General features: G+C 40.4%; 3 protein-coding genes across 3 annotated transcripts; all 3 read right to left on the bottom strand.

Annotated features, from left to right (window-relative positions):
* Nucleotides 1-1,546: 1,546 nt before the first annotated feature.
* LOC147257083 (stromal membrane-associated protein 1-like) lies at nucleotides 1,547-9,934 on the bottom strand. Its single transcript, XM_086210845.1, has 10 exons — nucleotides 9,646-9,934; nucleotides 9,156-9,289; nucleotides 8,060-8,145; nucleotides 7,727-7,802; nucleotides 7,502-7,564; nucleotides 7,297-7,372; nucleotides 4,857-4,987; nucleotides 3,546-3,753; nucleotides 2,829-3,166; nucleotides 1,547-2,217 (listed from the first exon to the last, which is right to left on the bottom strand). The coding sequence occupies exons 1-10, from the start codon at nucleotides 9,761-9,763 to the stop codon at nucleotides 2,083-2,085; spliced, it is 1,365 nt and encodes a 454-aa protein (XP_086066971.1). The 5' UTR covers nucleotides 9,764-9,934; the 3' UTR covers nucleotides 1,547-2,082.
* Nucleotides 9,935-10,124: 190 nt separating this feature from the next.
* On the bottom strand, nucleotides 10,125-20,107 carry cenpk (centromere protein K). The gene is made up of 11 exons (XM_086210012.1): nucleotides 20,050-20,107; nucleotides 16,146-16,273; nucleotides 15,783-15,908; nucleotides 15,643-15,699; nucleotides 14,672-14,735; nucleotides 14,243-14,289; nucleotides 14,084-14,166; nucleotides 13,539-13,637; nucleotides 13,140-13,269; nucleotides 13,004-13,045; nucleotides 10,125-10,779 (listed from the first exon to the last, which is right to left on the bottom strand). The coding sequence occupies exons 1-11, from the start codon at nucleotides 20,105-20,107 to the stop codon at nucleotides 10,624-10,626; spliced, it is 990 nt and encodes a 329-aa protein (XP_086066138.1). The 3' UTR covers nucleotides 10,125-10,623.
* Nucleotides 20,108-21,295: 1,188 nt separating this feature from the next.
* Nucleotides 21,296-22,628, bottom strand: lbx1b (ladybird homeobox 1b). Its single transcript, XM_086210103.1, has 2 exons — nucleotides 22,304-22,628; nucleotides 21,296-21,886 (listed from the first exon to the last, which is right to left on the bottom strand). The coding sequence occupies exons 1-2, from the start codon at nucleotides 22,626-22,628 to the stop codon at nucleotides 21,399-21,401; spliced, it is 813 nt and encodes a 270-aa protein (XP_086066229.1). The 3' UTR covers nucleotides 21,296-21,398.
* Nucleotides 22,629-22,890: the final 262 nt, after the last annotated feature.

The raw sequence follows: 22,890 nt of genomic DNA, 5'->3' as shown, positions 1-22,890 counted from the left end.
TTAGTCAAAAAGATTTTATAGATTTAATTTATTTTGACAGCTAAAACCCACACAGATATTCAACCTGTCAGAAATAAACTAAATATAGCAACAGTGAAACTAAACATGGAGACTTTATAGGAACTGGTGCCTCCACAAAGACAAGTTTTAGGGTGCGATCTTTAAAACACATCTTTGAGAATATTTTTCCAGTCCCACATCAAAAATGATGATAGTCCTCGGATTAAGACTGGAATATAAAGCCTTCCTGTTCAGGGTACATAATGAGGAGGCTTCCACTTTCCTATGGAATACCATTTTCCATGTTGTGGAAAGATCTCCCACTTGTCTGACCAATGCTGTCAATTTGATCTAAACCACACAATAATCATTCAACTCTGAATCTTAATTTGTCAATACAGTACATATACTGCAAGTATTTATGTATGTCTACTTATGTAAACCGTTATCACCAGTATATATTGTACATTTGATTCCCTTTGTGTCACCTGTTCACTTACTGTATGTTTGAATCATCTGTTTGCCATCCTGAAATTTCATGTCTGTGGGACTAAAATGATTATTTCATAGAGGGAGACACAAAACAATAAATGCTCAACTCAGTTAAGCTTGTAGGTCTTCATTCTGAGATATACCAGCAGCCATACACTTTAACGGACCTAAAGGTGTATCGTGTTCCGTTACAGGAGCTCAGCTCCACATGACGGGAGTGGGCAGCATGGCTCAGGGGTAGAGTGGCCGTCTAGCAACCGAAGGGTCGCTGGCTTGATCCTCGACACCGGTGACCATGTTGAAATGTCCTTGAGCAAGATACTGGACCCGCAATTGCTCCTGGTGAGTAGGTTGGCACCTTGCATGGCACCTGTCACCATCTCTGTGTGAGTGTACATGTGAGAATGGGTGAATGAGAGGACACTGTAAAGCGCTTTGAGTACCGCTAAGGTAGAAAAGCGCTATATAAATTGAGTCCATTTAGAGTTTACCATGACTCCCCTCATGTTAAGTAACTGGCTGACCTGCTGGAGTTTTCTGAAATTATAATTCTGCTATCCTGCAGGTCCAGAGATGAGCTGCCTTTGACATCACAATGGTTATGTTGTCTAAAAACCCTCATGAGTAGCATTACGAGAGCTTCTCTTCCATCTCAAATTCAATTAAGGAGTAAAAACTGAAGCTATTGTGACTCTAAACCACCCAGTATTAGATTTAGACACTTTTAGATTGTTTTCATTCTGGTTAGCTTTTGCATGCAAGTTTTACAGTACACAAGGAGTATTTTGCTATCCACAGACTTTCCCATTAAACTATATCTTGGGTGTTTTACCGAAGACCCATCTACTGACAAATCTGTTATCAGATACACACTAATTAAAGCAGTTAGCTTCAAATCTCTCAGTAGGACCAGAATTTTGTCGTTAACTAAGTCTAACATTTAGGATGCCAATATATTCTCAAAACTTCTGCACGCCGTCACTCAATAACAGGTTCAACTGAACAATTGCATGGATGATGGGACACTTGAGTCACAGACGACACATCAAAGTAAATTATTTATTATCACTTTAATCTTATAGGGGGACCACAAGTACTTTAAAAGGTTATACAGCGCTGTACATTTGGGAGTAGTACTGACAGACTTGATTAGTCATATCTTCTCCCTTTAAATACTATTCATTTAAATGTCCTACAATCTTATAATGATACAGTGATACAATAAAAGCATGTGTAACTGGTCCTGCAGCTTTTCTGATATGTCGATATCATTTTTGTTGGGACTGTTATTTCCTTGTCATTTTTTTTTTCCAAAAAAGGAAAATAAAAGTAATGATCAAAAACCATACGACAGGCAGAAACTGCCAGGCTGTGTGACTCCCAATTCACTCACACAATAGAGAGAAAGAGAGACAGAGAAAGGGAGAAGAGGGGGGGGGGGGGAGGAGATACAATTTTCATGTTCTAAAGGCTGGTCCGTGATGGAAATGGACACCAGTTCATAGTGAGGTGCAGATAAGCACAAGATATATTTTGTACTTTCTGACAACTCGACTCTTTTTCTGCTTGACCGTCCCCTCAACAGAAAGCTCACTTCCATAGCTGTGTGCTCAGAGTCTGGCCAGATCCAGAGGCGGTCCATCCACCCATAGCTGATGGAGGCTGACCGAAGGCCATCTGACCGCCCGCGCCGTTCAGAGTCATCCCTGACATCTGCTGGTTCACCTGAGGGTGATGGAAAGATCACTATGAACAAAGCATGACATTTCTGGGCAACTTCTTGACTCACTACACTGACATCTCTTGCTTTGATATTTAATTTCTGCTCATATGTGGTCAGAATTTATACTGCAGCCCTGAAAAGCATCTACAGGGCATTCTAAAATTCTCCCTGAGCTGCTATCTAGTGGCTGCTGGGCGCTCAGTGCACACATGCTACAAGAGAGCACTTTCCAGTACTATTTACTATTGTTTAATATATTATCTGGCCTGGGTGTGGTTCTAAATGCAACACAAACCACGGGAGAATGGTTCCCCTGCCAGGGTTACTGTACAAGGAACCCCAAGATAAATAAAAGAGGGGTAAGAGATTATTACAAAAAAAGGAACCCCTATCCTTGTTAAAAAATAAGAGAGGGCCTCTGAAAATACAAATATCACAATCAGTGAATGAGAAATTAATTTTTAATTTAGTTGAACTGCTAACAGCTCACTCCTGCGCATAAAAACTGACAGTCACAAACTAAAAACAGGTATTAATATTTGTGTTGCAGTTGCATATCAATGTTGCAACCACAACGGTGATGCAATCTGCATAAGGTGAAGTGATTCTCTACCTGAGCCATGTTCCACTGAGCCTGCTGCCCAGGCTGGATGGTGTACATGCCCTGAGCCGGCACCATGCCTGCAGGCATCGTACCACCCTGTGGCGCCATCATTCTGGGGGCCATGCCCATCACACCACTAGCCGGTGCATTTCCCATGAAGCCATTAGGCACCGTCATCCCAACCATCATGCCAGGACTGGGCCCCATCATGGCCGCCCCACTCTGAGCCATCATGGCACCCATGACAGTCGTAGGTGGCATGGCTGTGCCCATGCCAGGGAAGGCCTGGTAACCTGCAGTGGCCTGAACAGGAAACTGCATCTGAGAGGGGCCCATGAACATGCCAGCTGAGGGGAAAAGGACAGAAAATAGAGGGGTGACCCTTTTGTAAACAAATTGGGTTTTAATTTACAGCTTAAATTAATTTGGTGAGTGAAATTTGTGAAATTCTAGAAAATTAAACAGAGGCAGTTCAAGAGGTACATTAAGAGTTAACATGTTGAGTTTTCAATGTGTCGAACGAGTGCAGAATGAGTGTTGAGTCTATGGAGGAATCAAGTTAGCTTTCAAACCTCAACACTTTTTAGGGAACATCTAACCATGATTAGGTGTTTCCTGATTAAAATCAGAAATTAGCCAAAGGCTTTGACAGAAAAACCTTCACAGAGACAAATAAAATAAATGAGTCATAACATAACAGCAACATCTAAACCAAGAGCTCCTTACCAGCAGGAGCCTGCTGGGACATGTTGTTTGTTCCATACAGGGACAGGATAGAGTCCTTGGACAGTGGCTTCTTTGCATTGTCGTCTGTCTTGGTGGTGCTACTGCTGTCGCTAAACAAGTCCAGGTCACCCTGTCCTGACCCTGAGCTGGCTCCACCTCCCGCAGCTGGAGCTTGTGTTGGAGTGCTCGCCACGTTACTGGAGCTCACCTGGATGGAGGGAAAGGATGCTGAGGTTTAGACGGAACACTGCTGGAGAAAATTATGAAAAAGCTCATGAAGCCTGAATCACTGACAGCTTCCATCACACGGTACACAGCCATCATGCACAGAACACCAATTTCTTGCTTCTCACACTGTGCCATGATGCAATCTTCCCGGAATTTTAAAAAACAATGTTCAAAGAAACAAGTTGGTTTGTGCTGTGGGATGTCTGTATATGTCTATGGCCAGAAAAGCAGCCAGTGTAGCTGGTGAAAAACCCTGTTCCTCACTGCTGACGGGAGGCACCATGCACATCTCCAGTGGGTTTCATGCGTGATGCCTTGATGGGACATTTTAGACAAACTCAGTCAAACAAGTGATTGCACCAGTGTGCAAGAGACATTTAAAAAGGGGGCCCAGAACCATTTTTGGTCTGCAAATGCAATAAACTAGGAAAATACAGTAAAAAGACAGAAATGTTGGTTAACAGCACTTGGAAAAAATCCTGTTGAGCTCTGTCTTGTGATACATTGGTCATGCTTTTAACATTAAGTAATGAATTTAAATGATTCCTGAAAAGAAACAATCATGTCTTTTGGCTATATTCATATTGTGAGGAGCAGCGCTTGTGCTGCTCTGCCTCAGGATTTTTCTCTGCTCTCTCCTCGTGACTGTCATGGCTCCTCTCATTTGGCCCGGCTGTTTCTCAGTATTGATGTTACCGTCTTGTGGCCTATTGATTCTGATTGTTATCATTTTTCTTTTCTTTCTTTTTTAACAGTACATTTTTTTCAGTTTTATATCCAAAACAACCATTATCTGTCAAGCTTTGCTGAGCAATATTCAGTGTTGCTTATGGGAAAAAAGAATTGTTTATTCAGTGTTCACACTACACATCTTCGATCCCCATTTTCCATCGCCGCCCGGTTTCACCAACAAAGACGATAACATGTAGTGATTTAGTGATATAATGTAGTTTGGAGCGTAGACTGTTGTCTCCACCGGAGTAATGTTTGACTCTTTCACTGCTCAGTCACGTAGTGTGTGAACCAAAAGATTCCTGACTTGAGACTACAAGTTTTGTAGCGTGAACAAGGTTTTGGTATTACCTGAGAAAATGGAGCTGCTGGTGTGGACGCGGGTAGGGGGTTGGACACCATGGGCCCGAATATATCCAGGTCATTGTTGTTCTGGCTTGTGCTCGTGCTACCATTGTCAGTTGATGCAGCTGCCGGTGCGTCTGCAGCAGAGAGGCAGAAAAACTGGTTTTACAGGTGTGAAAATATTCTTTAAACACAACACTGCAAGATGGCTCCGACAGAGCTCGAAGCGTCTCACTAACCAATATGCTACCTCCAATTCACTGATAAGACAAGACATATTTAGAAATCCTGATACAATATCTAATAGCTGTTAAAAATGAAGCCATTCTGAATATTCATATGACTGCAGTCCACTGCTGCAGGGTTGCCCACAAAGACAGACAGCAGTAGAATAAAAATTTAATCAGTTCACCCTCATGGGCTCATTGGCCACAGAACAACAATAACAGTAAACAAGCCCTCTCCTTAAATAATGCAAATTCCCCTCCAAGCTTATTTGCACAGAAGCTATATTTTCAACAGTAAATGATAATGCTGTAATCAAACAGAAATATTGGATCACTACTGTCTGAGGTACCTTGTTGTATGAATGAATGGACAATAAACTAATAAATGGACTTATGGTACCATCAAGTCCGCGGAGATGCCATTGTCAATAGGCTGGGACAGTAACTGTCCTAAAGCCTTGATCTGCCATGACAGTGAGTGTTGCACGTTTAAAGCAGTTGCCACTCCGTTAGCAAGTGTGACCTTTTATTTCATGTAACCAAATATTCTCTCAGCGTCTAAACAGTTCACTGCTTGTTATTCTGCTGATCTGATCGTCCACAAAATTAAAAACTTTTACATCAAAACCAGAAGTTACAAGTTGCAAATCTCTGACTGAGTCAGCAGCTCCAGCTTCCTCCAGCTACTTCCAAAAAAAGCCTCGCAGAGGTTCACTGCCACAGCGACGTAAAATAGCCTCAGGAATGCAAGCTTTGCATTAACAGCAGAATAAAGGAACAGGGTTTAACACAACTCTGACACTGACAGCATGTCGCTGCCTGTTAGTTGAGAGTAGCTCAAGTGCTGCACGACAACTAAGAGGTTGAAGTGCCTTTAGACAAGGGTGTTTCATCAAAATCAACTGATATTTACAAGTTGTGCCAATCAGTTAACGGTGACCTCGCAACTCAGCAAAGGAAGCAGAGAGTGAAAGTTGAAACAGTGCAGTTAACCGCTGTTGTAAGTGACAAGAACTACAATCTCAGGGCACAACAAGACACAGCTTTAACATGAAGCCAAGCGTGAAGCAACCTGCACCATCACGTACACGGATGAACTACTCAATATTGAACGCCAATCAATGCAGCATGCACACAAAATATTACTGAAACTTTAAAGGATGTTTTGGGGTTTAATTGATTAATAGTAGGGATGCGCCAATTCATTATTGATAACAGCCAAATACGAACTCAAAACAGCTGGATGGGATCAGTGTGGCCCATCTACTAAATGGAAATTTGTTTCTATGGCACTAGGCTACGCCGCGCACCAGCAGTGTGCAGGTGGATCCCTGAGTTTTATTTTCCTTTTGAAGATCTAACAGCATGAATGGAGCCAAAAGGAAAGACCCACCAGTTTTCAACCTTTTTAAAAAAAAATTTTATTTACTGCTTGCTCTCAAATATTTATTCAAACGTAATATCAGTTAAGTACATTTATAAGCACCTATTCATTTGTCACATTTTGCTTTATGACGTTAGGCGAGCAACGTTTAACGTTTAAGCTCGACAGACACACAATAGAAAGATTCAAATCTTTTCAACAAAGGGAGCATGCAGCTCATTAATTATACATTGTATCGGATTGATACCCCTTACTGGCTGATACCTTAAACTCAGGTCTCTGTATCAGCGCTGAAAGAGTTTAATTGGCGCATCCCTAATTAAAGTGGACTAATGTTATAGGAATCTGTTCAACGCCGAGTGACAAGGCAATAACCAGCAGCCAAGAAATGACCAAAAGTGGATTCCTTGCATCACTTCCTCCTCACACCATGAAGCAAACATGATGGTTCACAAGGAGGTTTTCATCTCGTTACATGAAACACTCTGTATGTTTTTAATCTCTTTTCAATAACACCTGTTGTCAGACACAACAGCGAACCCTTTTCTGATGTGGATAATTGTCCTGTTGAGCTATATTACAGTTTCCCTTCAGTATTGAATCGTCTCTATTCTTAACCATCATTTAGATGTCCTACACATAGAAAACAGGACAGTGTTTTAATGATACCGAAAATATGCTTGAACCAAAAAGGAACCATGAATCTGGTCGAACTCCAAACAACCTGCTTGGCAATTGCAAGATACAATCAACATTCAATGAAGAATTAATAAAACAAATAATTTTTGCAATAGATTTGCATTTTAACTAAAATAAGAACAGCAAATAGACTCACCAAGGCCTAGTAGGTTCACAGAAGGCTCTGAAGTCTTTGCTGGACTGATTTTGGGAACTGGCCTGGACTCTTCAGTCTTAAAATTATATTAAAAAAAAAAATCTCATTGAAATAATCAAATTAAGCAGGACAGTCTATTTCAAACATGGCTGAGCAGACCGCCTACAGTGCTCCATTCACAAGGGAGCGCATGTGTGCTTCTTACCTTGGTGTAAGATGACACCTTGCTCCCTCTGTCTGTCTCTTTCTCTTTCTTACTATCTTTTGGCTGACAAAACACATGAATAGAAAGTGAGCGACAGGCTTCAGTCAACAGAAAATGTACGTAAACAGCTGTCAGTAGCAGCTTGAATGCTAATTCACCCCAAAAAAAAAAAAAAACACTCAAGTGAAGCTTCAGGAGTGTAAAGAAGAAAGAAATGAAACATACACTGCTTCCATTGGTCACATTCTTGCTGTAGTACTTCTTCTTCTCATATTTATCCCTGATGAAGAATTCAACTGCTCTGAGGGCGGAGTTAAAGGAGAACGAGGCGACATGCGGGCAAATACTGAAGAACCATTAGGCTTCTGTCGGATATAAAATATTTATATGTTATAGTAAATGAAACCAAGACGTCACCTTAACGAGACAGGCAATACTTTCAGACAGAGGAAGCACCAAGGGACAAAGAACGGCCAGTATAAAATGATTAAGGGTGGAGTCCCAGTACAAACATAGCATAGGTTCCCTTTAGAGTCTGGCCTTTTCAATGAAGGATACTGGTCTGTTTGAGGTCTTCTGAAGTTTTCTGGAAGATTGGCCTCATAAAGCTGTCTGGCCTTAGTGTTACCCATGTCCTGTATACTCTGAGAGAATGAAAGACACGGGAGACACAAGATGGTCATCGAAGCACAAGTTAACACATAAAAAACAGAACACGAGAACTAATATGAAGCCTTCAAGCATGACTTTATAACAGATGACAAGATATCCCTGATTATGTCATGTGAATTGTGTTGGTTTGAGTCTCAAGGCGTCACACATTAGAAATCCAAACTGGGTGTGGAGAGTAGGAAATTTTGGGCCTCCACAGAGGAAGCTAGAGGGCTGCTCATATCAAGTATGTTGATTTCAGGTGAAATGATCACTGTTTTAGGATTCGTGCAATCAGACAGCTGACAACAGATGTATGTGTATGGGTCACAAAGGCTTGGTGCTGATGTCAGGATTTTCTTGTTTGAGCGTCTCTGTGCAGAGTGATGCATAGTATAGTGTGACACAGGCGCGCACAAAAAACGGGTTTTTCACTAAAGTTTGACATAAGACACAAGTAAAATACATCTAGAGTTTCATATTTAAGCAGTATTTACATGTTTGTAGATCTGTTTTTGTCTCAGTGAGGGAGAAGGAGTAGATGTTTAGAATTTTCCCACATTTTAAATCTAAAAATCTATCAGCCATGTTTATTTATATTTGTAGTATTTTTAATAGTTCTTAAACACATTTGGATCAGTTATTATACAGCAGAACATCCATTAAAATTAGGTTTAACTACCTTGACTAATGGGTCAAAGTTTGTTTGAATTGAGGCATTTATAATTAAAAAGCAGCTAGTCATATACAGTAACAGTTTCAGGAAAATTTAACCACTTATAATTGTGACTTGGATGTTTATATGAAGGGGAATGTGAATGTAGTAAACAGGTAGTTAGTGTAACTTCGATTACAATAAAGATTGCAACATTATTATGTAAAGACAGACCCTAAAACTGCATTTTAGTCCTTTAAGGACTGACCCAACCTACTTAAGGATTCAGCTGACAAGTTGTTTTAACCGAAAATTTCTGAAGAAAGTATATCAGCACGTAATCAGCACCTGGATTTGATCTGAGGTCCATTGGTCCAGGTTGACCGATTTCACTCGGGATATGTGAACCCCCAGGTTCCTGTGAATACCAGCACACCGGATGCAGATAAATACTCCTAGATTCCAGGATGCCCATCTCGGACCTGATGGAGAGAGGAGAGTCATTTGACAACTCACATAACTGACAACTAACTTACTGAAATGGCAACGAATCGAGTGAGAAGCAGCAGCCACAGTTGTCTAACCGTCAGTGAAACCGGGCAGCTGAGCTCTAGTGCAGCTTCAGGGAAGTTAGCTTCCTTGTTAGCCAATTAGTTTAGCTTAGGGTAACGCGGTGTCAGCTGACTAGCCTGAGCCAGTAACACACCTGCGAGTTAGCTTACTTAGCTAACCCACACGGATGCTACGATGGTAGTTAGCGTTGACTCTGGACTCCGGTTGAAACTGTGACTCGTGGGGTAAAACAAAGTAACTACATCCGAGAGTGTGAAAGCTGCACCTTTTGCCTCGCAGTCGGCGCAGTACTTGTTGTCTTCCTCTCTCAGCATTTTGGACAGGATGGCCTGGTGCTGCTCGTTGAGTTTCTGGGCCTTCTCCCTCTCCGAGCGGGTCGCCATCTTCACGGCTCGAGCTTGACTTATTTAATAAAAATAACTCTTCTATAATCAGTCGACAATCGAGAGAGGTTTCTGATAAAAGACCATAATCACAGGAGCAGACGCCACCGACTGGTATGAAAACACCCGGAACCGGAATCCCTTCTCCGCCCACAGGAATTCTAGCGCTGACGCGGCGACCGCATTTGATTGGACATCAGTTCTGACGTCGTGTGACGCACAGGTTTTTGATGAATTAAGTTTCACTGTTTCACACGCAATGAAATACCTTCATGAAAATGTATCCCATTGATACTTTGACTTTGAATCCAGCTGGTTTGTTTGGTAAAGGAGCCTCTCACATGGAACAGAGTATCAAATCACTGCCAAATTTATTGAACATAAACACATCTAAAGATATTACATCATGGGGAGTTTTAGAGAGTCAGTTTTGATAATTTTGAATTAAAGAACACATACATAACAGCATAGCTGGTTAAAGCAACTAGTGAGACAGTGGGCATGTCAATGGAATCAGATTTTAAATAGGAACTTTATCTTTAACACAATCTTTGTCTTACAAATAGATTAGGTAGATGTTTACAGACACAAAATAAGCACACACACACACACACATATATATATATCACTCTCAAATCTATCACTCTATCGATTGATAGATTGATATAGATATATATTTAAAGCACACTACAACTACAATGGATATATCCAAAGTGAAAGAGGAGCCTTGTGGCTTTCCCAGCACTGTTAGTCTTCACATCAGCTTACACAAACATACATAATGATAGCCCTGCGCACGCAGGCAGATTAGAAAATACAGGCAGATAAGTGGTGCTTGAGATGCCTAATGCACCGTTGCCTCAGCAAAAGGTCTCCAGGCGGATCTTGAAGTTATTCTCCTGGTGCCTCACTGCAATACCATGGCGGAGCAGCATCTCTATGTATGGCGGCCAAAAGGTTGAGTCTATTGTCACATAAGGATCATGTGCTGTGTTCAGGACCTTATTCATGAGCAGCTGCAGGACAGAAGAATACAGGATGTTTCTGTAAAGTCAACACTGGATCTGAGTATCAGTCCATAGATAAATGACTATACTGAACGTAATTCTAAGGTAAAATGTGTCTGTGCCTCTCTATAGTTAGAGGGGATGGAAGGGGTGGGATAGTAACTCGTACTCATGGCTACACTATAGCTGTGGACCTCAATATACAGCACAAATAGGAAGTTACTACTATACTAGTACTATACTACTATATCTCCTTCACATCAATTTTTCACATCATACAGTGTGACTTGTGATAGGAGTGCAAGCACAGCTGTAATGGACTCCAAACTATTCACTCTGTATGAGGGCTCAAGCTAATATTTGCTTTGAACATCAATGCATCAGTCAATCATTGTTATGATGTATAGCAAATGCCAATTTCAATGTTCTTTCAGATAGTTTTCTTAATCTGAGTCTGACCAGAAATAAAAAAATAAACATGTTTGATTATACAACCACACAAATGCAAAAGATTTAATCTGATCTAGAATTATATTTGGTTACTTTTCTGACAATCAACTGATCAGAGTTTCAGGTTGTTGTGTAACAATGATGCTTCTGAGTGGAAGGTTTCAGTGAAAGCTCCTTTGAGAGCGTCTAGCCAGACTCCTCACAATGAGCTCTTCATTATCCCTTCAAAAAACATATATAAAACGTGATCAAGACTGTATGCATGCACAAGTTGAACACTTTTTTCTGTGAAATGGTGATCCTACATTTGTTGTTGTTTTTTTTTTGTTATTTTGTCTTTGTTTTTACATTATTTGCCACAACGCAGCCTAACAATTCAGGTTCGTGCGCCAAAATGAGCATCTCATATTGAAGATGGATTTTACAGAACTATCAATTAATCATTTTATTATCATTTTAATGCTTCTTGTAAATCTTATACGTAATCCAATTAATTATATATAAATATAAAAATACAAATCTCTGCACACAAATAGAATTGCTTTGCCTCACAAAAATTATCCTTCAATCTGAGAGCATTTAACAGTCCACTAGAGGGCGATCCCGGCCTACTAATGGGTTACAGTGCAGTGGTTGAGAAACACCAGACTGAACAATTAATTGATAGACATTTCAGCACTAATTGTATTTATGAGGCCAGCGCTGGTGTTGCTATTAATATGCCAAAACGGCTGCTGCGGAGATGAAATGTATCCTCTAAATATGTGACTGACAAAGATGGAGCTACAAAAGCCAACACAGTCAAACCCTACAAGCCCTGCTCTTGGAATTTGGTCGTCACTGTTTTAACACTCCTAACTCTTATGTACGCAGTGGATTCTTTTAAATGGTATTTTTTCCAACTGACACGGCCAATGGCTGATATTTAATAACGGTGATATTTATGCCAAAACTTAAGTTTATATTGCATTCAATTTTTTTTAATACGCTGAAAAAACATACGTAAACAATCCAAATTTGAAAAATTATAATTTTCCTTTATTTAAAAAAAAAAAAAAAAAAATCGGAAAATCCCTCGAATTGTATATGTATATTGCTGATTCCTCATCAATGAAGAACGGAGTTAAGAAAACTATTGGCCCCCTGGACCGATACCAACACCAGGGGGCCAATAGTTTTCATTAAGATAGGTGCCGATATCTGTAGGTACTGATGAGGCGCCAATGTGGTTGAGCATCTCTACCAATATCACTTGTGCTGTCACTCAGTCCTATTTCTGACTCAGGAACACCTTGAGGGATGCTCCAAATACTTTGCAAAAAAAAGTCAGTTTGACTCAGATGATTTGATCAGAATTTGTTGGTCAAGGGTCAAAGGTCACTGTTACCTTGCTCTACATTTTTTGTGAAAACTCAAGAACACATTTGCTGATTATGATCCAGTCTGTTTCATACTGTAGGATAAAGCAAAGTAATGACATTTTACACATCTTAGTGTTTCATTACAATATTTCTGGCTATCACCGCGTCGCATTTTCTTCTGACAGAGTAAAATATTATAAGCGCAAAGATGAGACATTATTTTGAACAACCCCAGATGTGTTTTTAAAAGAGAAATTATACAAATAAATGTTCTGAACTGTTTATTTACTTTTAATTTATTTTTAATCAGTCCCCTAAGGGTTGTTAATAAATGTGCTGTTAATGTTCCTCATCAAAACCTGACTGGTAAAATTAATTTCACAACCAAATATGATTATGTGGTGTAGTGCATCCACACCCACCTCCAGAATCTCATTCAGTGAAATCAAGTCCTCTGGAATTTTCTGTGGATAAATACAGAACAAGAGAGCTGTACCGAACAGTAACAACACATATTCATTCATGCCTCATGCTGATGGAGAGAACATGTCACCTCACCTTCTTGTTACTGCTGGATTCCTTCTGAGGAGGAGGAACATGTTTTTCCAGGACATTCCCCAGAGATTCCATCAGCCTTTCCTGGTAAACCTTCATTTTTTGTATTCTTGTCTTCATGTCTTGTAACACACTGTGGAGTTGAACACAGAAAGCGTATTCATTTACGCCTAAATGTTGAAGCAATATTCAGCTGTTTTGTTTTTTTTAATAATTGGCAACATATAGATTAGTTGTCATTTTATTATCTTACAATTACATCACATTCAGTCATTTTTTGTTTGCAGCTCCTCATTATTTTCCATTTTCCCCCACATCTAGTACTCCTCACGTCCCAGACAGCCTCGGGTGGATAGACACGTCCGCTCTCTGGTTCAACTGTAACCACGCTGTCACTCTCACCTGTGCTCTGATAGTTTCTCCTTTTCTGTTTGAAGTTGCTTCACATGATCATTGGCAGCAGCCAACACATGCTTCTTCTCCTTCAGCCATTTCTCTTCACTGAAAAACATCAATGTAAAAACAAATAAGTGGAGGAGCTTAAATATAGAACACAGGTGTCACTTGCGGGTTGATGAATATCAAAATGATAAGCCCTTCCATAGCCGCCGTTAAAACATTAACCTCTTATGCCCTGAGGGTTCTGGAAGTCTGGTTCATACCCAAAATAAATGAACAAAGCAAAGCGTAGAGATTTGACAAAGCTATTAGTACTGACAGGACCAGCTGGACATGCCATTTAGTACAACTGGATACATAAAATGGTTTGGGCTTTGAATTTCACATTTTATAAAACTCATGGGAGGTCTGTAGGGATTATGAGGGAGTATTATTTTTTAGAAAAATGGTGTTCATCCCTCCCTAAGAGTTCCATAGATGTGCTACCTATGAGTATTTCCCCCACAATGGGACTACAACGTAGAACTTCCGGCGGAAAGCGTACATACAGCTCTTTAGTCTCTCTCAGTTTGTCTCTCTTGGCTTCAGAGCAAGAAACAATCATCTCCAGTTCTGAGCAGAGCTTGAGCATCTGTAGAATACAAAGAAATGTGGATTTATACAACAATAACACATTTTCCAGGGTTGCACTTCATGCACAGACATACCTCCTCTTTTCCAGCTTTCAATAAAACTTCAGAATTTGCCACAAGCACTGTATGAACGACATAAAAACAAGAAATGTACACAATGTATTATTACATTATATAAATTACTTTGGGGGTTAGACAATCTTGCCAACAAAGCATTTGTATTGGATTGAAAATGACACTATCTCAAGTATTTACATGCAGAATTAAATTACACATTTTTATTATGATTTGAATGTGGGACATCACAACTTCATACGGTCATCAAATTTTCAACTGAAGAGTGTGTTTGAGGCCACAGTGTTTCACTTGGCCAATTCTCAGCTTAAAAAACAACTCAATAAACAGTTGAACAAAAAAAACCCTTGTATTTAATAACAAAATCCATAATTCCTGTGTAAAATGTAACATTAATCAAAGTGTTGCATTTTCAACAGAGCGACTTACGTTCAGGCTCCATCGTCAGCCATTGCTTCAGCTCCGCTTCTGTTGCCATCAGCCGATTAACTAACTGAGACATTAATATTCTCACTTATGACATCCAATCATTAAATGACTGACAACTCATTTTAACTTATTATCTAGCTTGGGTCACATTTGTAAAAGCAGAACAACAACAAAAAGATTTTAATGGGAAAATGCATCCCTTATACACAATAGTTCCATAATAGTTTACCATAAATGCATCTTGGCATGATTTTATGCTGACAGATGAATATTAAGTCTCTAATTCTTTACGATTTTGATTCCAAGTGAAAGAAAAGCACAACAGAACCTTTCATTTTTGGACTGGTGCAGGAATGACAGAAATCTAATCACCTATTAAGTGTCCTAGACCAAGCTGTAGCTTGCGAGCACAGTCACACGTGCACACACCCACACCCACTATTTTGCAGTCTGCAGGACATATGTAAGTTCGGCCTGATAGAAATAGAAGCTACACTCTGTTCAGCTGAGATAAAATTGGACTAACAACACAACAATATTGGATGTATAGTAAATCCTCCTTCTTGTAATGGCCAAACAATTAGAAGTGCATTACAAGGTCACTTTCAAAAAAGTATAAAAGTACGTGAACAATTTTACCTCAAGCATATTGAAGGTTTCTTTGTCTCCTATTTAGGTTTATGGATTTTTCCACTTCATAGTTTGGGAGGATTTGTTTGGTGAGCTAAATGTTACCCCTCAACAGATGCTACTGTCTTCATCCATTTTTCTATGCGATGGATGAAGGTACTTAGACTGTAGAAAACAATGCAGTGAGCCACATACATTTTATAGAGTTACTTAGTTGTGGTCTTCAGATGTAAAACAGTAGTTTTAACCCAGCAGAACATCTACACTTTGTTAGTTTTCAACATGTCTTCACACGGTAATCGGAGCCCCTGGTAAACAGATGAAGGCGTCCCGTCTCTCACCTGCTCTTGTGGATCTTCACAGAGGTCTGGTTCACACAGTATAATCTCATTCTGAAGCTGCAACACAGGTCAGAAGCGTTGCACCATGTTATTAAAATACTGGGACACACTGGAGGGTCCAAGTTCAAACATGACGGCACCTTTTCCAGCTTCGTGAACTGCTGCTCACACAGGCGGAGGAGCTCAGACTGAGCCTCTTCGGACAACTCTGGTCCGGTCGGCCAACCTGACCCCTCCTTGGGCGGCCCGCCTGGCCTCACTTCGGCCTGACACAAACACAAGAACCATACTTGAACTAGGATGTTCTAACAGCCTCGTAAGTGAGACAGGAATGTGTCAGGAAATGTGCTACGACGTTAATTCTCCTTGTTAGTAATGGAGAGGAACTGAGCTCCTAAAAACAAAGTAAACCGCGAAACTAAAGGCGATAGTTCCCGGTAAGATGTTTCCCGAGTGTAAAATATCTGGATCAAAAAGTCCATTCAAAGAACTCGTATTCTCACCATAATTTGAAAATGTATCTCCTTATCTTCACGAACCACGACCACAGAAGAACGTTGTTGTTTCAAAATACCGCCAACATTGATGACGTCACATCCGCGACGTGGCGTAGTGTTGAGGAGCGCTAACACTGCGAGGAAACGCGCAGTCAAGGTTCCGCAGACTTTAGTCTTTGAACATTTAGCTGCAATGATATTTTTCTGGTTCGCTCAAAGGGCTTTAAAAAAAAAGGCACGACTCATCTGACTAACCGATTTGCAAAGTATACATTTGTCACATTCAAAATAGGAAATTTATACTCAAAATAATGCTTGTAAGTACAGTTTAGACAGTTTAGTTTAGTTTATTTTCACCCCTATTTCAGTATGAAATATGACACTATCCTAGTTTTATCCCCACTATATTCTATTGATCACAAAAAAGCAAATTACCATATAGTATTTAAAAATAAAGAGTGGTTATTTCTCATCATGCAATGGCTTTCATTTAATCAATATTTCTGATTTCTATATTTTCCCATGAGTAAGCCATTGATTTTTGCATGGTTTTTGCTCATGGAATAGTAGGAGATATTTCTAGATGAAAGATAAATACTTTGTCAATGAACTCCAGCACTGTGACGTTGTATACACGGGGAAAAGTGGATCGGCCTATTTCCTTTTTGTTCTTGTTTCCCCCCCTAATTTATCGTCCCTCTCAGTGAGGGTGCAGGAGGTCTCATTATGAGTTCGGATATTTAGTCAGTATAAAAAAAATGTAGAACGTAGGCCGTCTTAGAGCCTTAAGTCTCTAATAAGACATGCTGAGAGAGACAGGACAGATTATCAGCTCACTGCAGTTAGCATGAAGAATCTAACCTATCTGCCCAAATAAATCGTTGTTTGTAGTCTTTCTTCTTAGACAAATATTGAAATAAAAGCCTGTAAATTTTAATGGGCTGCCCTGAGATCTTACCTCACCTCGAGTTTCTTTATTAACAACATTATTTATGTTTATTTTTCCACCAAAAAAAAAAAAAACAATTATAAAAGCATACAAAAACAGCCCTCAACACTCAAACTGCCCTTGGAAGGTGTCTCAGGAAGGTGTACTGTCCTCTAACCACCAGCAGATGTCTCTGTTTATCTCTTTCTGACAGCAGCTTTCCTCTTTTCATCCTTCTTTTATTCTAATGTGAATTTCGGAATATCGAATATTCTCAAGTATGTTTTGGTCCTCAACGTGACAAGTCAGTCAGAGTCAGATGTGACGATCGTATCATTTCCACTTCTACCAGAGACACGTGAGGGTCAGGATACTTTTTTTCAATTCTGTGCCATGTTAATGTCTTTAAAATCACACACTTTTGCTACTTATAAGTAGCATAAATGTGTGTGTTGAAGTTAAGAATAACTTCAACACACACACACAGATATTTTACAAATTATACGCAGCAGATGCCTTGGAGTTTTTAAAATGTACAATACAGATTTTCTTCATATTCTTGATAAGCTGATTACTTCTTGTAAGTGAATGAACTGCACTGTTTTATCTATCTACCTGCATACTGTGTCTTCTCTAACACACATGATTTTCAGTAGGAATATTTACAGTGTAAACACATGGGTCTTCTCATTCTGCTCTCTCTATTTGGTGTTTATTTTCTAATCCAGCACACATTCATCTGCTGGCACCAGCACTGTAGCACTGAGGAAGAGGGATTTCAATCAACTATGAGGCAGACTGTGAATTTCCCCCATGCCCCACCCTTCACATTTTTTCTTCTAATTAAAAAAGCTTTTTTTCTTTTGCTATAAAAATCTGCAACCTCATGTCTTTCTTCCAGTATCCTCTTCCTCGTGTGTAAACCACAAGATGAGACGTTGCCTTGTAACAGTCTAGCAGTACATTTGTTGCAACAAAACTAAACCAAGTCCAAATACAGTATTAGATTTTAATCCAGTAAGATAATTTTTTTTTGGTGGTTTTACGACCATCATTTCTTCCAGCCACATCACATAACCTGGATTATTTGAATGATCAACTAGAATTTGATTAATATGCAAATTTCCACACAAACTATTCCATTTGAGCCTTCAGCGCAGCCTAATTAATCAACAGTTAAAGGAAATTAATACATACATCAATTCTGTCAGAAACATGCTTAGCTCAATCGCCCGTAAAATTGAAGTTTGAAGTATTAACTGGCTCCACAGGAAGGCTATGATTAAAACTCTGCAATTCGGCTCCATTTAGATATATGGAGTGATTTAACTCCAGGCAAATATGAGGCCATTTACAGATCTCTTTTTACACTTATTCAATAATACTAATAACAACAACAACAAAAACAATACCAATAATGATAATATTGTTATTACTCTTTTTTTATTTTTTAATATAGTGTCTGTATTTTTGTTAAAGAAATTAATTTACAGTTAGAAGCTTCTATTTTTTGTCATTCTGTCCTGAAATTTTCTTTTTTTGTCTTTTTATCTGCATTTTCTGAGGAACAATTACAACTGTTAATCTTTTTCATTGATTTGAATGTTTTTTTTGTCTTCAACGCTGTTACTCCTCTAGTAAATCTTACATCATAATTTTCATTTTCTCTTGTTTTCCTCAAGGTGCAAATAATAAAATAAAGGAGAGAACGGGAGAGAGAAGTGAGGGGGAGTCAAGGGGGAGGAGATGAAAAGAGAGAGGACTGTACTATTGTTTCAGTAGGGACTCATGCATCAAACTTCAATTTTCCGGACGATTGAAGTAGTGATTTTTTCCATCTTGAAGTGAAATACTGAAATACACTTAAGACCTCCAGATTAATTACCATGAAGTGGTCCCTCAGACTGTAGTATTACTTATCACCGGCCTGCCTGACAAGCCCTCATAAAATAAACAAGTGAAATCCATAAACTTGGCCTGCCTTAACACTCTCTCCCTTCATAAATATGCTTGATTCAGGGTGGGCCGCACACAGGCTCACACACTGAAAGGTATAATTTTGTGCATGTGGGTGCCATGGTAATATATGCAAAAATATTACAAAAGAAAAGTTTATATTTGCTGTGAATATAATTGTGTAGAACAGAATAGAAAGAACAGAGTTAGCTTAAATCTCTTTAACATGACTTCTATACAGTATGTATACATGCCTATATATTACAGGACTAATTAGCCCCTGTGCTGACTACTTGTGTAGAGGCTATTTACAATAGGCTCAGTCATATTGAGTGCATACAGGCCTATAAACGTATTCAAGTTGTCCTAAATAAAAGATAAAAAGGCAAACACTATAAAACAAGTCACAAAAAAAGCCGGCCCTACTTATCATTTCTGTCCACAAAGAGGGTTAAACGGGAGGCAGCCCTTTGAGTTCCTGCTCTGAACACTCTCTCTTTCTCACATCACCATGTTTTCAGCTTCATTAAACTCCTTAAAGACAAAAGAAATAAAGAGAAAGAGGAGGAAAAAAGGGGCGATGAGAAGAAAACAAACAAAAGGACTCCCTAACCAGACTTTGGCATAAATGTCGCAGTCTAAACTCTTTATGGCTGCCTACTTAACATTAAAAACACTTTCAACAAAATCCATTTCTTATAGAAGGCACTCTTGGACAGAAGTCAGACATATTCTTCCAGAACTAAAAGCGGAGATAGACAAGCGGCGCGCACAAAAAGGGGCAGTTTCATTGTAATTCATTGACTTGTTCAAAACGGCAGGCGAAGAAAAGGGCCAGACATTAATAGCCGCAGATGCCCTCGTGAAGGGGGAGTCTATGTAGGCATTATGGCCTTTGTTCGCACTCAGTTAAACTGTTTAAAAGGAGGGTTAACTCAATCCATCAAATTGTCTAAAATTGTGAGGAAATTTCAAAAACCATATGGCCTCCAAACGTTTGCGTCCTTTTTGTGCGGTGGGACACACTTGTCTCAGTATTGCTGCCGGCGGGGGACCGGCCCTGCTCCTTTGTGGCGCGTCCCATCAGGGAACGCAGCTCATTTGTCCCCACTTTTCATGCTTTACGCTCAAAATTACGGCCCAGTCCCACAGAACAAAAAAGCTCCATAAAGGCCCGAAGAAACTGGCCCAAAACTTTGTGTTTTTGTGCCATCCTCGTCCTTTTCCCCCCCGGCACCAGATTTGTGTTTCTCACATAAATTTTTGCTACGAATGGAGAAACACGGCTAAGGGTCAAGAAGCCATGATACGCATTTAGGATGTGAATGGAGATGTGAGATTCCGGGCCACAATATGTTTAGAGCATCCTCGTAGGAAAGGACACAAAAGGACAAAATACTTGAGGATAATAACTCTAAATAGAGCGCTTTTGATTGCTTTACACGCCCAGATTTGGCAAAGAGAGCGTGCTTCAGAGGGGTTTTGTCTGGAAAAGAAAGAAGAAAAAAAAAAGCCCAGGTCATTAATAAAATTCAAGAATTACAACATTAAAGAAATATTCAGAAAAGCCATTTTATTCCCATTGTAGCCTATATACATTACAGTCTGTGCATTGGTTTTCAGATAATGTCCTGATTTTAGAAAGGCACTTACAGGTGTACAAAACATAACAAACTGTATATTAACTATTGTATCCAAACAATAAATCTAAAAAGTAGCCTATAACTGTCAAAATCACTGCAATATTTGTTTGTTTGTCGCCGTCGCTTGTGCATTCCCGTAAAACGAATGTCCCAGGTTTCCTCTCCGATCATCATCATCATCATCATCATCATCATCATCATCATCATGCACCGCAGCAAATATGAAGTGAAGTCAGAGGTTACAGTCAGCTGATGAAGAGCCGGCAGTGACAAAGTGACTCGTGGCGATTTGGCTCACAGAACACAAAAGAATTTAAATTAAAAAAGGTAAAATAAATAGGTTATGATCACAAATCAAATCATGCATTTACATGCAAAACATAGAAAACTGGAGCGCTTTCATTGTGGTGTTTAAGGATATTCTAGGCCCAGGGAACAGGTGTGTGTGTGTGTGTGTGTGTGTGTGTGTGTGTGTGTGTGTGTGTGTGTGTATGGCCCACAGTGTAAAAAAATAAGTTACTCATCATGTCATTTTATATTGCTTTGATTGCAACTGTTTGCTCGTGGATACACTGTAAAATAGCACTGCATATGTCTTGTTCTGGGTTCATGCTTCACTATCTGCGCCGATATAAAAGTCATTACATTTTGGTACATGTTCTGAGATATGGTATACAATATAAGCAGTAAGTTACAAGTCCTCCATTTTCTGTGCACCTCCACGCTGCGCCATCAGTCATCCACATCAATCTCCACGTCCTCGTCCTCCGAGCACTCCTTGCTCGTTGTGTGGTCCGAGAACGGAGACAGCGGCGACGTCCGCAGTTTCTGGGCGAGCTCGTGCTCCTGCTGGCCGCCCCGCGTGGGGGACTCGACTCGTGGGTGGCCCAGCGTGCCGTTGGCGCATTTCTCCAGGTCCGCCAATTTGGCGAGTTTGTCCAAGGGGACCTGGCCGATGGCCTTAGCCGACTCCACATCGGCCTTCATCTCCTCCAGGTCCCGTTTTAGCTTGGCCCTCCGGTTCTGAAACCACGTGATGACCTGCGCGTTCGTCAGGCCCAGCTGCTGTGCGATCTGGTCCCGGTCGGCGGGGGACAGGTACTTCTGATACAGGAAGCGCTTCTCCAACTCGTAGATCTGATGATTGGTGAACGCCGTCCGAGACTTCCGACGCTTCTTCGGGGTGGTTCTCTGGCCGAACAGCGTCATCCCGTCCCGGCCTGCATGTGAAGGAGATGCGCAGTGAGAAACAGGATGGCTTCGTGCAGGTGCATCGCTGCGTAAAAGTCCTACAATCAAAACGCCTGGGCCTAATATTTGTGCATCAATGGAGCCTTTAAACCACCGTGGGAAAACACAGGATTATTACAGCGATACCGTAGTGAAACATACTACATACACAAGGTCTAAAATTGCAGAGAATGTGTATTTCGTTTAAGAAAAGCTGAAACTAAACCCTTTCTTCCAAAAATTAAAGGACACATTTATGAACAAAAACGTTTGGCTAATAAACAAGCTCGTGTCGTCACTGTGGCAGGTTGCAAAATTCAACTAAATTTCAATTCATAGCTCACTAAACAAGGAGAGCCCACAGTATTATACTCAAAAAGGGCGTATTTCGTGGGTTTGCGATGTACCTTCTGCTGCCTGTAAAACGCTGACTTCCAGCCCCTTGAAGGTCTTGCTGGCCAGCTCCTCCAGCGCGCAGAGCGGGGAGGTTTGGGTGAGCAGAGCCCGGCTGGACAGAGGGATGCTGGAAGGACGGTGCTTTTCCGAGGAAATTAGATGAGCCGTACCACAAATTGTGTAACTTCGTTTCACGGACGGTTTGTTGAGGATGTCCTCGATGCTGAAGGGGGTCAGTGGCTTGTTGGAGTTGGCGGGAGGTGGCAAGTGGTCCAGCGGGCTTCGCCTCCTGTTTTCCACAGCATCACATTTGGCCACTTCTTTGGATGTCATCATTGGTTGTGCTCAGACTTTAGAGGACTAAGTTGAAATATCAGCAGTCAAAAAATAAGCTAGGCAATCGAGGGGGGAAAAGTCACATAACAGTTTCGAGTGAAAACAAAAAAGACAGAGGTGAGGGACAAAGAAGGAGACAAGAAAATCTTATTCCAAAATGGGATGTCCTCGAAGTGTGGATCCTCGGGAGCTGCGGGTCCGGAGGAGTCGGATGCCTCCCTGAAAATGGCGAAGTCCACAGCGTTGACGATTACTAACAAGT

This window comes from Aulostomus chinensis, chromosome 8, assembly GCF_037954235.1.
Source record: "Aulostomus chinensis isolate RoL2024-O1b breed Wild chromosome 8, RoL_Achi_v1.0, whole genome shotgun sequence".
NCBI classification, from domain to species: domain Eukaryota; kingdom Metazoa; phylum Chordata; class Actinopteri; order Syngnathiformes; family Aulostomidae; genus Aulostomus; species Aulostomus chinensis.
This window is presented reverse-complemented; position numbering and strand designations above follow the sequence as displayed.

Coding starts and splice junctions, on each gene's coding strand:
- LOC147257083 (XM_086210845.1), bottom strand. CDS start 9,763: ATGGCGACCCGCTCGGAGAGGGAGAAGGCCCAGAAACTCAACGAGCAG. Junction 7,803..8,059: donor AGAAGACCTCAAACAGACCA/GTATCCTTCATT, acceptor CTCCGCCCTCAG/AGCAGTTGAATTCTTCATCA. Junction 7,565..7,726: donor ATGTGACCAATGGAAGCAGT/GTATGTTTCATT, acceptor GTGTTTTGTCAG/CCAAAAGATAGTAAGAAAGA.
- cenpk (XM_086210012.1), bottom strand. CDS start 20,107: ATGGGACGCGCCACAAAGGAGCAGGGCCGGTCCCCCGCCGGCAGCAAT. Junction 15,700..15,782: donor AGTTCACGAAGCTGGAAAAG/GTGCCGTCATGT, acceptor CCTGTGTTGCAG/CTTCAGAATGAGATTATACT. Junction 13,638..14,083: donor CTGAGAGAGACTAAAGAGCT/GTATGTACGCTT, acceptor GATGTTTTTCAG/TGAAGAGAAATGGCTGAAGG.
- lbx1b (XM_086210103.1), bottom strand. CDS start 22,628: ATGATGACATCCAAAGAAGTGGCCAAATGTGATGCTGTGGAAAACAGG. Junction 21,887..22,303: donor CGTTTTACAGGCAGCAGAAG/GTACATCGCAAA, acceptor CTTCACATGCAG/GCCGGGACGGGATGACGCTG.